We start from the raw sequence: 12,982 nt of genomic DNA, 5'->3' as shown, positions 1-12,982 counted from the left end.
ACTTCCTCCAGTAGTTGAGAGGCTATTCTTTTAGCTTTGGAGTTCATTTAGATGTTTTGTTAAAAGTAAATGGAAGTTCTGACTGTGACTTAAATGAGGAATTAATCCTTTCTTCCATAGGATGTGCAGTAATGAAAAAAAGACTAGAGGTTAGTCTATATTTAGGAAGGAATAGGTGAAGAAGGAAGAGTTGCTATGTTTCAAAGGGAAGAAATGTTCTTTTCTCTGTGTAGCTGCTCTGAAAAAGTTTAAATATTGTCAGCTGTTTCGGGTAAGTATTTGAGAGGTTACCAGAATGGAAGTTAATATGTTGCAGTTTATGTTATTGGATACATCATAATTGTAGTCAGATTCTTGCTGTCAAGATGATCAACAAAGTTTGGACCATGCATTCTCCTGCAGTACCTGTAAATTGTTGGGTAATACTTCTGCTAGATTTCTCTGTTTTCTCCCATGCAGCTTACTGAGATATTTCAATATAAATTGCTTTAGAGCAATTAGCTATTAGCAAGCAAGTGGAAGCTAAATCTGTGGCAGTACAGATAACATTTCTTATAAAGAACCGTTTGAACTAGAAAACACACTGCTTAATCTCTTTTCTGTATTAAAATTATCTAATATGAAACTTAATTATGGAATTAAAACATAATGTTTAAAATAAATTTTGAAAAGGTGGAAAAAGGTCTTCCATGATGAGAAGTGCTACAGTTTCCATAAGTGATTAAGATGACCACTTTGCTACTTGGCTGAATTGAAAGTAAAATAACAAGCCAGCTGCCATGTGCATTCAAAGAAAGATATTAGAGAGTAGTGCAGGTTTCTTAGAAAGATAATTGCTTTCTACTGCAGAGTGTTAGGGTATCTCTACCTTATGGTAGTCCTAAATTGTTTTCGTTTCCAATATTTGTACTGAGAATAATTTAAAAAATTTTGGGAGTCTGGTGGAAAGAGCCATGTGTGGAACAGTCTGATGTGGGAGACTGCTAAATAATAAATTATTAATGTGTCTTAAATAAACAATGCTGGATTAACCTCCTTCACCTTCTTTGGCTTGCAAAACCTTATTTTATTGAGAGATCAAGGAATAATTTCTTCCATATCAATTGGGTTACTAAAACAGAGTGGAAGATGAATAGAGACAGTCAGCTAGTATTGCGACTGATTTTGAGATCATGTTAAGTGATGCAATCTTGTAATGGCTTCCAGCTGAATAGGTAGCACAACGTATCATGCAGGCATCACAGAAACACTGCAGTGTGGGCCGTTGCTAATGAGCTTTCATTAAAATGTATCTTGAAAGCAGAATTAAACAATCACAGTACAGTTCTGTCTTTCTGGCACCGAAAGAAGTCTGACTCAGCACCACTTTGTCAATCTTTATTAGTCTGTAGATGAAAAGAATTTGTGCTTGATTTTATTCTACACAGAGTAGGAATTTCTAAGTGCTGACATGATTTCTACAATGTCTTTTCTTTGTTTGCCTTGTGCTGATATTACAGGTTTCATGTCTCAGAACTGCTATTCTGTTTGTCTTTCATACTGAGAGTAAAGCTCTTGTAAACAGGTTTTGGACTGTTCTTTTACTCATTCCCTGTTTAATGAGAATCCTTTTCAGTATACTGGTCCTTACTTTTTATATTATGTTTCTAGAGTCTCAGGCAACAAACTTGTGTGATATTGCTCTCAGTCTGCTTACTGTCTGATTTGCATAGCTACAAGTAAAACTTGCCTTTCCTTGGCGATCACCAGTGTCGTGTTTACAACAGTGCTGGGTGATACATGAGTAGGCACTGACTCTAAACACCTGTGCTACTGTGCACTATTAAAAGTAATAGGTCCCCATACTAATACATTTTCAGGTTGGTTTTTTTTCCTAGCTTCCTGTCCATTGGACAGCATACCTCTATTTACCTCTTTGAAGCCTGGGCACTGCTCCCTGAAGTGCTTTTGTGTTGCACCAGGAGGGATGAAGACATGGTGGTGGATGCTTTAATTGTTCCCCCTCCCACCTCCCTTCTATAGTCCTCATCCTCTCTGTCAGCTATCCAGCATGGTTTATGGATGCTGTGAGGGACTGTGTTGTGATGTGTCCTTGTGACAGTTTACCTCCATCCAGCTAATCTCAGCAACTCTAACCATGCATTTGAGCTTGCAAAATCCCTCTCCCTCCCCATGCTGCAGGGAAATGGGGGAGCAAAATGAGAGGAAAAAGACTTGCAGAAGAGAGAGACACCCTAATGATTTCTCAGTTTTATACCAAGTATGATGTATATGAGATAGAGACCCTCTTGCTGAGTTTAGGGTCACCTGCCCTATTCAACCCTCCTCGAAGGTGCGGCCACCTTCCGCCAGCTTGAAGATGGCTTTGTTTAAGTATAAGCATAGGCCTTTTTGCATACCAATGCCCTGTGCTCTGTGTTACCACTTTAGAGAAAAACACTGTCTCACAAAAGGTGCAGTTAGCTCTCAGAAAAGTGAAGTTACTTACAGCAACTGGGTTAGTCACAAAACTGACTCTAATTTACCTTGAACAACAGTCCTCTCCTTTAGCGAGGCAGGGAACAGAAGAATACTAAAATTTGTTTTCTAACATTGTCATGGTGGAGCCCCACCGGGCTTGATCAGCAGCTAAACCTGAGGCGTTGTGTCTAGATCCCTTCCCCCTCCCTCCTCAAGTAAAGGAGAAAAAGAAAAGAGACTTGTGGGTTGGAAAATAGAACGGTTTTAATGAAACACTAATAATATTAATAAGAAAATAATAAAACGTACACATTTATGAAATTTCCCTCCCTGACCCTGATAACTACATCACGCTGATGCTGCAGTGTGGAAAAGGTCCTGGGTTGGACTCAGCAGCAGGCAGTAGGTGGGCTCAGCATCTGAATTCAGGAACATATGGATCTGGGATCAGGGCAAAGAGACAGACGAGGTCTGTATTAGATGCGAGCCATCAAAGAAGAGAGCTTGGCCCTCGTGGTACCTCACTTGTATACCAAGTGTGACATATATGGAACAGAATACTGTGTCGGTCAGTTTTGGGTTACCTGTCCTGTCCGCTTCTCCCTGCAGGTGCGCCCCTTTTTCACCTCTTTCACTTACAGCATTCTGCCAACTTGAGGATGACCTTCAGGGAGAAGTGTAAGCAATGGACTTTCTGTGTACCAGTGCCCCTTTACTTTGGTGATAATCATAAATTTTAAATGTTATCACTTCTAGAGACAGCCAGTGTCCAAGAACATGCAGCTGACTTTGAGAAAGTGAAGTTACTTAGATGAGGTTTAGCTGAAAGATTAGAAAACTGATTCTACTTCAGCTCAAACCAGAACAAACTTATACAGTGAAATAAGGCAAACTCACGCATAATATACTCTTTTTTTAAAGCAAAATTATTTTTAAAAAAATAATCTGAAAAAACATAAACAATTTCAATCTTTGCTTTGCTTGTACTTCTGTGAACCTATTTGTATCTGATATCCAAGTTCTTGGCATGCTAATTCCTTTCCCAGAATATCCTCTAGCAATCATTTTTTTTTCTCATGTCCTATTTCCTTTTTTAGTATACCATTTCAAAATTTACATATGTTTTAGGATGTGCTACTTGTGCAAATTCTGTCAAACTTTTCATCCATGAATATTGAAATATTACACTGAAACTTTTTTGGATTTTAATGATTGCCTCCCACCAACCCTTACCAAACTTATTACCTCAGCATCAAACTTCTGGGTACTTACTGTTTCAGTTCCATTTAGCCACAAACTCATCAACGTGAAAGAATTTTTACACCTAGTTCTGTTTGCTGCAAGGATAAACAGTTCAAGTTACCAGTGCTGAACATGCCAGAGGATGCTTGCTTGTGCTGAGGGTTTGGTGTGTTGTGGCGCTATGCAAAAAGCGATACAAGTTTTCACATAAACAAAAGTCAAAAGTAACTAGGTTCTAGAATGGAAGCTGAGACTTGCTGTATGGAAAGACAGGCTTCCACTTTAATTCTGTGACTGATTATCAACAGGTATTATGCATTTAATTTTGCCATCTCTAGGAATAAAGAACAGTAAAATCTACATTCTGAAGTGATGCTTAATTAGTATGAATGATCTTAAGTTTTGATTTGTTGAATGCAAGTTGTCTTCTAATTGCTTGTATAAATAAAATTCGTACTGTTTAATTATTTGTAGGGATATGTGGCTTGATGATACAATAGCTGAGTTCCTCATAGACCAGAACTTAGTATAACACTATCGTCTCTGTAACTTTAAAATTATTGTTTCCTTGCAATATACTTTGCAATAACAGTGCAGTGTTTTTCTTTCCTGTTGAATTTTCCATCTTTCTACTTATTCTTCATTCCTCTGTCATAAACCACTTCTGTCTTTATATCTGCAGTTATGCTGTTGTTATCTTGCTTTTGAAGTGTAGTAAAATATGAGGCATTTAAAAATTTTGACCAGATTTACTATCACTAACTTTTGCTTAGATGTCTTTGGGTGGGGAAGAGAAAAAGGAAAGGAGAGTGTTTAGTTATTACTACTTATTCATCCTAAAAGTTTGGGGTTTATTTTGAAGACAGTGTGTTTTCTACTTTTTCTGCTTTCATTTCATCACTGTCTTCTACTTCGAGTTCTGGAGAAGTTTATTAAGCATATCCATCTAGACATTCACTCTCATTTATAGTTTAATTTCTGTGTAGTAATTGTAAGTGAGTATGACTTACCAAAATGTTATTGCAGTAGTATATTTTCAGCATGTTATATCTATATCGTTTCTATCCTACAGTTGCTACTAGGCACTTCATGAGGTCTCCAAATATTAATTAAATGAACAGTTATCCCTGGAATTAATAACATGCTTTTGCTACATCGACTCTGACCTGTTACGCGAAGGATAGAAAGAAGTAGGACACTGAAAAACAAGACCTTTCAGTAGTTTTTGTTTGATTGAAATTAAAAAGCCATCCTTGTCCCACTGGATTATACCTTGCCGACTCTGTTGATGCATTGTGCTGAATATGAGCAGTGTCCTGTTTGTGAAGCCAGAGAATGGTTTGGGAATATCATAGCAGCACTGAATTCTTTTGAATTTTGTTGAAGGAATGAACAGAGAATTTAGTAACGCACATTCAATAACAATCAGAAATTCTCAAACATAGCAAAGTTTCACCATAGGCTCTGAGTATATTGACTTATAAAAATTTGGAGTCACCTTGAAGGAAAGATCAACAAGCAAAATTCAGAAATGAGGCATGGATAAGCACTGTATTATAAAGTAACATATATGGCTTTTGTCATATCAGTACATTTGGAATGAGTGCTTTTTAATGCAGAAAAATCTACTTATAAAATTTTATCATAATGTGGAAGTGGTTTCATGTTCAGTGCATTCTGCATGCAGGTTTGTTCTGTTAGCATAAACAAGCTCATGCTGGTGATCTTCTTCCTCTACAAACATGGCATCTGTAGTGCATAACTGCTGACTAGAATTGTGTCATGCAAAAGCTGAGAAGTCATATTTCTGTTTTGGTATACATTGTCACTTATTTCCTTGTTACATTGATTGTTGATGTGAGAGAAGCCTTATTATTGCACGTTGCCTGCATGACTTCATACAGCAGACATGATCGTTTTTCATTTAACTTTGTGTTGCCATCAAACCATGCATCTTTAAGATTTCATTTCATTTCTTTCTTTTCTTTTTTTTTTCTTTTTTTTTTCTTTAAAGGCCCTGTGGAATTCTCCATGTTCTGAAGGCTTAGTTTACAAACCTATCAGCATCTCTTTGGTTCCATCATTATTAAATTAAAAAACAACATCCGGACACTGCAGTTATGGATTTAATTAAATACTGCTGTATATGAAATGAGCTGCAAGTTACCCTTACTGGCAAAATGCTACTACTTTATATAATACTTGTATTATGAACTTTCAAATGTGAATCTTTTGGCAGTAATATCTTCATTATTAAATATATCTATGAATAAATTATTAGTGAGCTATCACAAAGTTATCCAAAATAAAATTCAATCATTCTTTCCATTTTGTGCAATTAATCATCCATTGGTCATTCACAACAAGTAAGAAAATACTTAAGGGACATTTGTCTTTGAGATTGGAAAACATATGTCTTCAAGATCTGAAAAAAAGGAACGTATTAGTTTTTTAAAACCTGTATGTTTTTTTGTCTTCCAGTAATAACACTTGCTCCAATTGTGTATAAGGGGTCAGCACCTTTCTATGTGTGTTCTATCTGATGAATATTCATAATTATGTAGTTTTCATGTGTGACTCGACATTTCTGCAGGAGATGCAGTAAGCATTTACAAGCTTTACTGTTTATCCTATTTTCTGAGTACTTCAGCTTCTAATAGACATTGCTAAGATAGCACTGATATATGTGAGAACAGTGAATATTGTGTTTGCTGGACGTGACTGTGCTTCTTGAGTGGATATCTGGTGTTGTCTAAAGTGGAGCGGGGTGGGTACAGGAGGTAATTCCTGGGTTATGGCTTTATTAAGTAAGAAATTAGAAGCCAGCTAGAGAATTCCCTGTAAACCTTGTAACTGCTATGAGTTGCTTCAGTGTTCCCTTACCCGGGATTGACTTAATTCACCTGAGGATGTACTCTACACTCACCCTTACCAGGTAAGATCAGAAGATGCTTGTGCCAGAAGTATTCCTAAAGCTTTCCTGCTAATGCCTTTTCTTAGTAACAAGAGACAATACTTGAGTCTTATTACTATGCCATTTTGATCAAGCCTCATAGTATATAGTAATAACAGTTATTCAACTGGAGCACCTGTTTAGCACTGTGGGCTTTAATTTCAAACAGAGGTAATACTGCACTCATTTAAAATAACATTCCAGCAGTTATTCTTAAATAGTTTTGAAGTGAAAATAAAACCAACCAGCTAAATATTCATGCAAGTCTTTAAAGTGAATGAGCCTTCTTTAAGGGTAATGTTACATTATGTTGGCTGATTCTGTACCACTTAAGATGGTGTTACTGTTTATTAATCATATATCATCTTTTCTTCTTTTGTCCATAAAAGCCACCTTCAGCATCCTCTCTCACCCTTTGTTCAGGTTTCTGAAACTTCTTTGCATATATAATTGCATAGTTCTTGTTGTATTTGCTGGAAGTATCTTGAAAAATCAGTTAAGTAGCAAATACATAATTTAAAGAAACAACAGAAATAAGCATGTGCATATTATCCTCTTGAGCTTCGCTTTTCTTGTTGAAATTCATCTTTTGCCAATCTTCCTTCACTTCCTTGATACTATAAAATCCTTCCTGCACAGGAATATCTACCTCTTGCTGTCTGTCATGCTTTCTTTTTTTTTTTTTTTTATTGCCATCTTTATTGTGGTAATATTTGCAGTCCACGTAGGTACTGTTATCTAGAAGAGGATGGAGAGGACTTCCTATATTGTGATGCTTTGCTTAAGAAATACATGTTAGGAATGGAGAGTGTTGTGAAAAAGCTTTTGAATTAAGTGAAAGAAGAGTGGAAGAAAAGGGTTACTTCAGGATTCTGATGAAAGAAAGCTTTTTTCACTTCTTAAATGAACAAGTTTTTTTTCACCTGATCCTCCTAAATCTATGAAAGAATAGGTAAAATACTCAGACAGCTAGTGTATTTCTAAAGTTGTTGCCTGATAGAGGTGCTGTTAGCAGCTGTCATTTTGGTTGAAAACTGAACATGGCCTCGGGGCTAAAGAGCCTAAGAGTTGTGATTTTAACTTTCCCAGGAAATTACCCATCATTTCTAATACTTTTTTTTTTTCCAGTTTCTTTATTTTGCTTCAATTTTCTATAACTTTACAAAACAGTACGAACCAGTAAGTTATTACTCAGGTTTGTAGTCTTTTTTCTCACATAGCATTTGAATGGTGTGGAAAAAATCATGATTGACAAATAATATTCACGCTTAATGGAAAAGTGATTAGTGTGAGCAAAGCCCACACGTTGTAGCAGAGATGTGAACTTAGTGTTAATCTAATTAAAATCTTAACGGTCTGATCAATTATTTTATTATTATTATTCCTGTTACAGTGATAATAGAAAATCTAGTTCAAACAGTGAAAAATTACATGTACATAAATTTCCTAGTACCTACACCTTTCTTTGATGTATTGCTCACTCTTGCACAGCTTCTCTTGTGAAGATCGATGGCTTCAGGGCAATAGTGGCCATGGCAGCACTGCAGTAAATCTGATATCACAGCTTCTTGGCAGGAGTCTGATGTTAACATTGGTGATTTCTATTTCCATATTCTGGAATCCAGTTGGGATCTCACCGATATGTTTATTAACGTATTGTACACCTTGCTCTTTATTGTTGGTTTCAAGTTCACATAACATCTGTTATCCATTGCTGAGTTGTTCATAGTCCTGAGGTCTCTAGTGTCATCATCCAGTGCCTGTTATTATTTGCATTGGTCATTATTGGAAGATCATTCAGCACAGAGTAAGGGCTCGTTAGTGGTATCTGTAAGATACAAACATGGAGCTGACAAAGCCACAGCTGCATGACCCTCCTACCAAAACCTTTTCTTGTAAGCTCAGTAAAACACGCTACACCTACAACTATGAAATGCTGAACAATAGGTAGTGCAAAAATGTTAGTAGTAGCCTGGTCACTAGATAACTGCTTTAAAGAGCTAAAGCAAATATACAGGCAGGTCAGACCAAAAAAAAAATCTTGATACCCATGTTGTTGGTCTAATCCAAAGTCTGTGTCTTGTTACAATACTTTGTTCTCGTTCTGAGCATTGACATTTAACAAGTGCAGAGTTTTGTTATTTTAACTAGCACACGCTATTCTTTCTCTATTTGATGGTTTGCAAGTGCTACCAGATAACCAGAGTTTGCTTTCTACACTTTCCTCCAGGGATTTCCACACGTGCAAGTGCAGTGCTGTTTGATACAGCAATAAGAGAGTGAAAAGTAGAAATTGAGTTACTCGATTTAAAATTGACACAGGTGCAAAAAAGTGTTACAGCTAAAGCAAATATTCTATGGTAAACACTGAAAGGTTGAGAAGGAACAAGAATGACTTTAATAGTTACAAGCACTCAGAGAGGCAAACAAGCCTCAAAAAGCTTGGGGTGGGATTGGGCGGCAGAAAGGTTACATCCTTCCTGAATTGAAGGCATTTTTTTTCTGTTTGTCAGTGCTTTTTGAGAAAAAAAAAAATCCATCGAAGCAATTTCAATATGAAAAAGCACAGAATAGTGTGAATAGTGGCATATAAATTATTGTGCTGTACCTCAGTATACATTTGGGCTGATAAAGAATTCCTGTAGCATGCAATGTGTACAACAGGTCTCTAAAATAATTTGAAACATAATCATTGGGTCTTTTTCTGGGCACAGGTATTGTGTGCATGGTGAAGGCAACTGGAAATTTTGTTCTTCTTAAATAGTTAGGAGATCAGTGGCTCGTATTCTGGAGCTGAGTTTACCCAGCGTTAACCAGGGTTTTTTATAGACAGACTATTTGGTCATTTAGATTATGATTTAAACTTTTAAGTTTATGCTTTTTACGTAAGCATTAAAACTAAAAGACCTTAAAAAAGTTCGCATGCCATTATATGGGCTATGTTATACCAATAATAGAAAGAGAAAATGCCATTTCCATATTACTATGTTTTACCTGTTACTACATTTTACCTATTATTAGTGCCTTCTCAATAGAAGTGGAGTGAGACCTATGTCCAGGCTGTGTACTCTGCCTTCATTTCAATACAGTACTCTGTTAGTATTAATTCATTCGGTTTTAGTAATGGAAATTTCTACATCTTAAAAGTCAACATAATATTAACATTAATGATATAACAGCAAGAAGGAGTACAAAGGGAAAGGATTGTAAATGATATTTGGGGAATAGTAATACATTTTTTTGTAGTGTACAAAAAGCCATTAAAATGAAAGCAGTCTGCTGGATGCCAGCAATAAAAGGGAAAAAAAGTCTGTTTGGTTATTAGCAAATGCACTGCATAAAAAACCTTGCAACAATATTTTTCTGCATATGCATGTATTAAATCATGCTGAAGTTGAGAGCATGTGAATTAGACACCATATTACAACTTTATATTCAGTACTAGCTTCATTACTTTCAGAGAGGTTTTTAGTTGTCTACAAACATCCAGGAAGAACTTGCTGGCACTGTTAATGTTAACTATCATGATGAAATGAAGTGATAGCCTTGTATTTGATGCTGAAATAGGAGGGCTTGATCTATATTGTGTAACAGTGCATACACATTTCCCAATATTTGGAGAGAAATGCTAATGCTTTCAATGACATAATATTACGCTTTAAGTGAGAAATAAGGAAAACACATCTGCATGACAGGAATAGTTGATAGGGGCAGTAGATTCTTCATACCTTAAAGATATGAAACAATTTTAAGTGCGCACATCAGAGACATGATCTTCCCAATGTGTAAGTATTATGAAATGTCTGTGTGAATATATATTTGTGAACTGTGTACATCTGTATTTCATCTTCCAGTCTGTTACATGATTGAAGATAGAAGATTAAGATGGAAACAAATCTACTATAGGAGTTCTGTCAGGTTGTGAATAAATTCTTCAAAGATAACCCCTAAGAAATCACCAAATTTCAGGTATTACAGAAATAAAGACAACATGAAGAAAGAAAAGGTTTGCTGCTTAGAGTGAAAGTTTGTGAAAGGGCCAGTGGAGTCAGCTTTAAAGATTCCGTATGTTTTGCAAGCACCCAGGTACCCTGAAAAAATGCAAGTAATTGCAAAGCATGAAGAAAAATCCTGAGACAAAGCATGAACAGTTGGCTTTTTATATGTTATAATGCAACATATTCCCAGTGTCCCTTTTTTTTTTGAAGGCTTATGGAACTGTTTCCTGCTGCTAGAAGGTGCTTACTAGAGAAACAGTAGCTAACAGGTTAATTTGCCCACCCAAGAATGTTTCATATATGTGTATAGCAAAACATTGTGGTAGCTGGACAGAAATGCGCATGTTGTTTCAATGTAAGGAGCAATCTGAATTGCAAAACTAAACAGAAGATAATCTGAAGCTACAGCTAACTATTTATCTTTGGAAATGATGATGGCAACCCAGTGAACTTGAGGCAGACCTATGGGGCTTTTTCATTTGTTCTTTCCTGGTTTTTAATTGGGATCTAGAACTGAGGGGCAGGCTTTGCTGCAGGTACTGCTCCAGCATGGGCACTCCATGGACCTCAGTTGCTTCAGGGCGTATTCATCTGTTCCAAGGCCACAGTATGGATGGATATCTGCTCTGATGCCTGGAGCAACTCCTCTCCCTCCTCCTTCACTCACCTAGGTGTTCTTTGGGCTTTTTCTCACCTTTTTTTTCCTGGTGTTTTGCTCTTTCTTATATATGTTTTCATAGAGGTGCCACCAGCTTTACTAATGCTCACTGTGTCATTTGTGGACCTACCACAATGATGGGTCTATTGTGGAGCTGGCTAGAAGCGTCTGTTTCTGGTATGGGGCAGCCTGTGATCTCTCCTCACAGAGGCCGTCCTGTAGCCCTCACGCTGCCAACACCTTGCCACATGAACCCATTGCAAAAACAAACAAAAGCCAAGCATAGACCCAGAGTTGACCTAAATGGGATGAATGTTAATTATCTTATAATTGTTTTTCACATTAGGAAAATTATTCCCTAGACTACGGGTCTGTTAATAAATGAGGAGTATTATAAAACAGTTGATTAGATCTGTGAATTTAGATAAGTAGCAAATTCAGGAACTAATGAAACTTAGCACAACTTCTATTCCAAAATTCCTGGACACAGTGAGGCTGATGGTGTTGGTGGCAACTACTGTGAATTCATCCTTGGAGTGAGAGGCAATATTGGCAGAACTTCCACTAGTATCTCAGGCCAAGAGACCCTTTTTTGCTACAGGTGCTGGGCATTGCATTGAGTGTGTCAGTTGATTCAAGTTTCAGAAAGAAAGGTTTTGCAAATAACTACTCCTATTTCATTACATTCTCAGAACAATTAGCCTTCATAAACTACATAAAATATGGAGTTTCACTTGCAAGTTGGCCTGAAAAATCAATAAATTGATTGAGTTTCTGTATTAATTTGCAATAATACTGGATACCTCTCTTGGCAGGATGGAGTTAAGAACAAGTGTTTCAATTAGAGGTCATTGGATATAGCTGGGACTGCATTCAATTTATTTGGGAGAAGGTGATCTTCAATGTCAGAGAAAAGGCCTACTTTAAAAAATATGGAAATCAGTATTTACACTATATTCTGTTGGGACACAGACTTCCCCTATTCTCATTCAAAATAATCTATTATAGCAATCAATTTTTGCATAAATATGGCCAAATTAAAGATAGCATATTTTTAAGAAGGCAAATCTGTCCTTTTATAGATAATGCATTAGTGTTGCATTCAGTATTCCTATTCTGGAAAATCCTTGACCAAGTAGGTGTGCTACATCTTTATTTGCAGTCTTCTATATGAGATGTGATTCTTCATCACTTTTTCTTCTAAATCTTTACAGCACTTGAGACTGTGAAAGACTAATGTCAGTCAAATAGGAGTTGAGCAACAGGTAAAGTTTGCCTTTCAAATCTGGACTACAAATTTTGTGGTAGCCATTTCACAAGCAATTTAATCTGTGGGAGTAAACTACTTGGCAAAATGATAATCTTGTACAAAAATTTAAATATAATTGATGTACATGCATTGTTTATGTAAGCTCTTGTTTAGCTAGAGAAGTAAATTTTCAAATCTTTTTAACACAGTAGAGGTGTGAACTCAACAATAACTTAATTAGTGAAACCTTTAAAAATGTCCTTGTTATGGAACTTGTAGATGTTGATAAAATAACAAGGACAAAACTAGTGAGAAAAAGGAGGAAAACAAAACCTTTATGAACCCATCAGAGTAAACCTACATCCATTCAGTATTTTCTTTACTTGCCTTTGCAGCAAATATTTAGGGAGAGCAATAGATCT

General features: G+C 36.4%; 1 protein-coding gene across 2 annotated transcripts in view; it reads left to right on the top strand.

Annotated features, from left to right (window-relative positions):
* Positions 1-12,982, top strand: part of CCSER1 (coiled-coil serine rich protein 1) — a 645,248-nt gene that overhangs the window by 404,360 nt on the left and 227,906 nt on the right. Inside the window, exon 10 of one of the 2 annotated variants that reach the window (XM_069855625.1) lies at positions 5,717-6,026. The exons of the other annotated variant lie outside the window; for it this stretch is intronic. Within the exon in view, the coding sequence (XP_069711726.1) occupies positions 5,717-5,797 (81 nt within the window). The 3' untranslated portion in view covers positions 5,798-6,026. Of the gene's footprint in view, positions 1-5,716; positions 6,027-12,982 lie in introns of those variants that run through there. 2 annotated transcript variants of the gene reach the window in all.

This window comes from Phaenicophaeus curvirostris, chromosome 4 (assembly GCF_032191515.1).
Source record: "Phaenicophaeus curvirostris isolate KB17595 chromosome 4, BPBGC_Pcur_1.0, whole genome shotgun sequence".
Taxonomy (NCBI): Eukaryota; Metazoa; Chordata; class Aves; order Cuculiformes; family Cuculidae; genus Phaenicophaeus; species Phaenicophaeus curvirostris.
The sequence above is the reverse complement of the archived record's forward strand: the minus strand, read 5'-3'. Positions and strand labels throughout refer to the sequence as shown.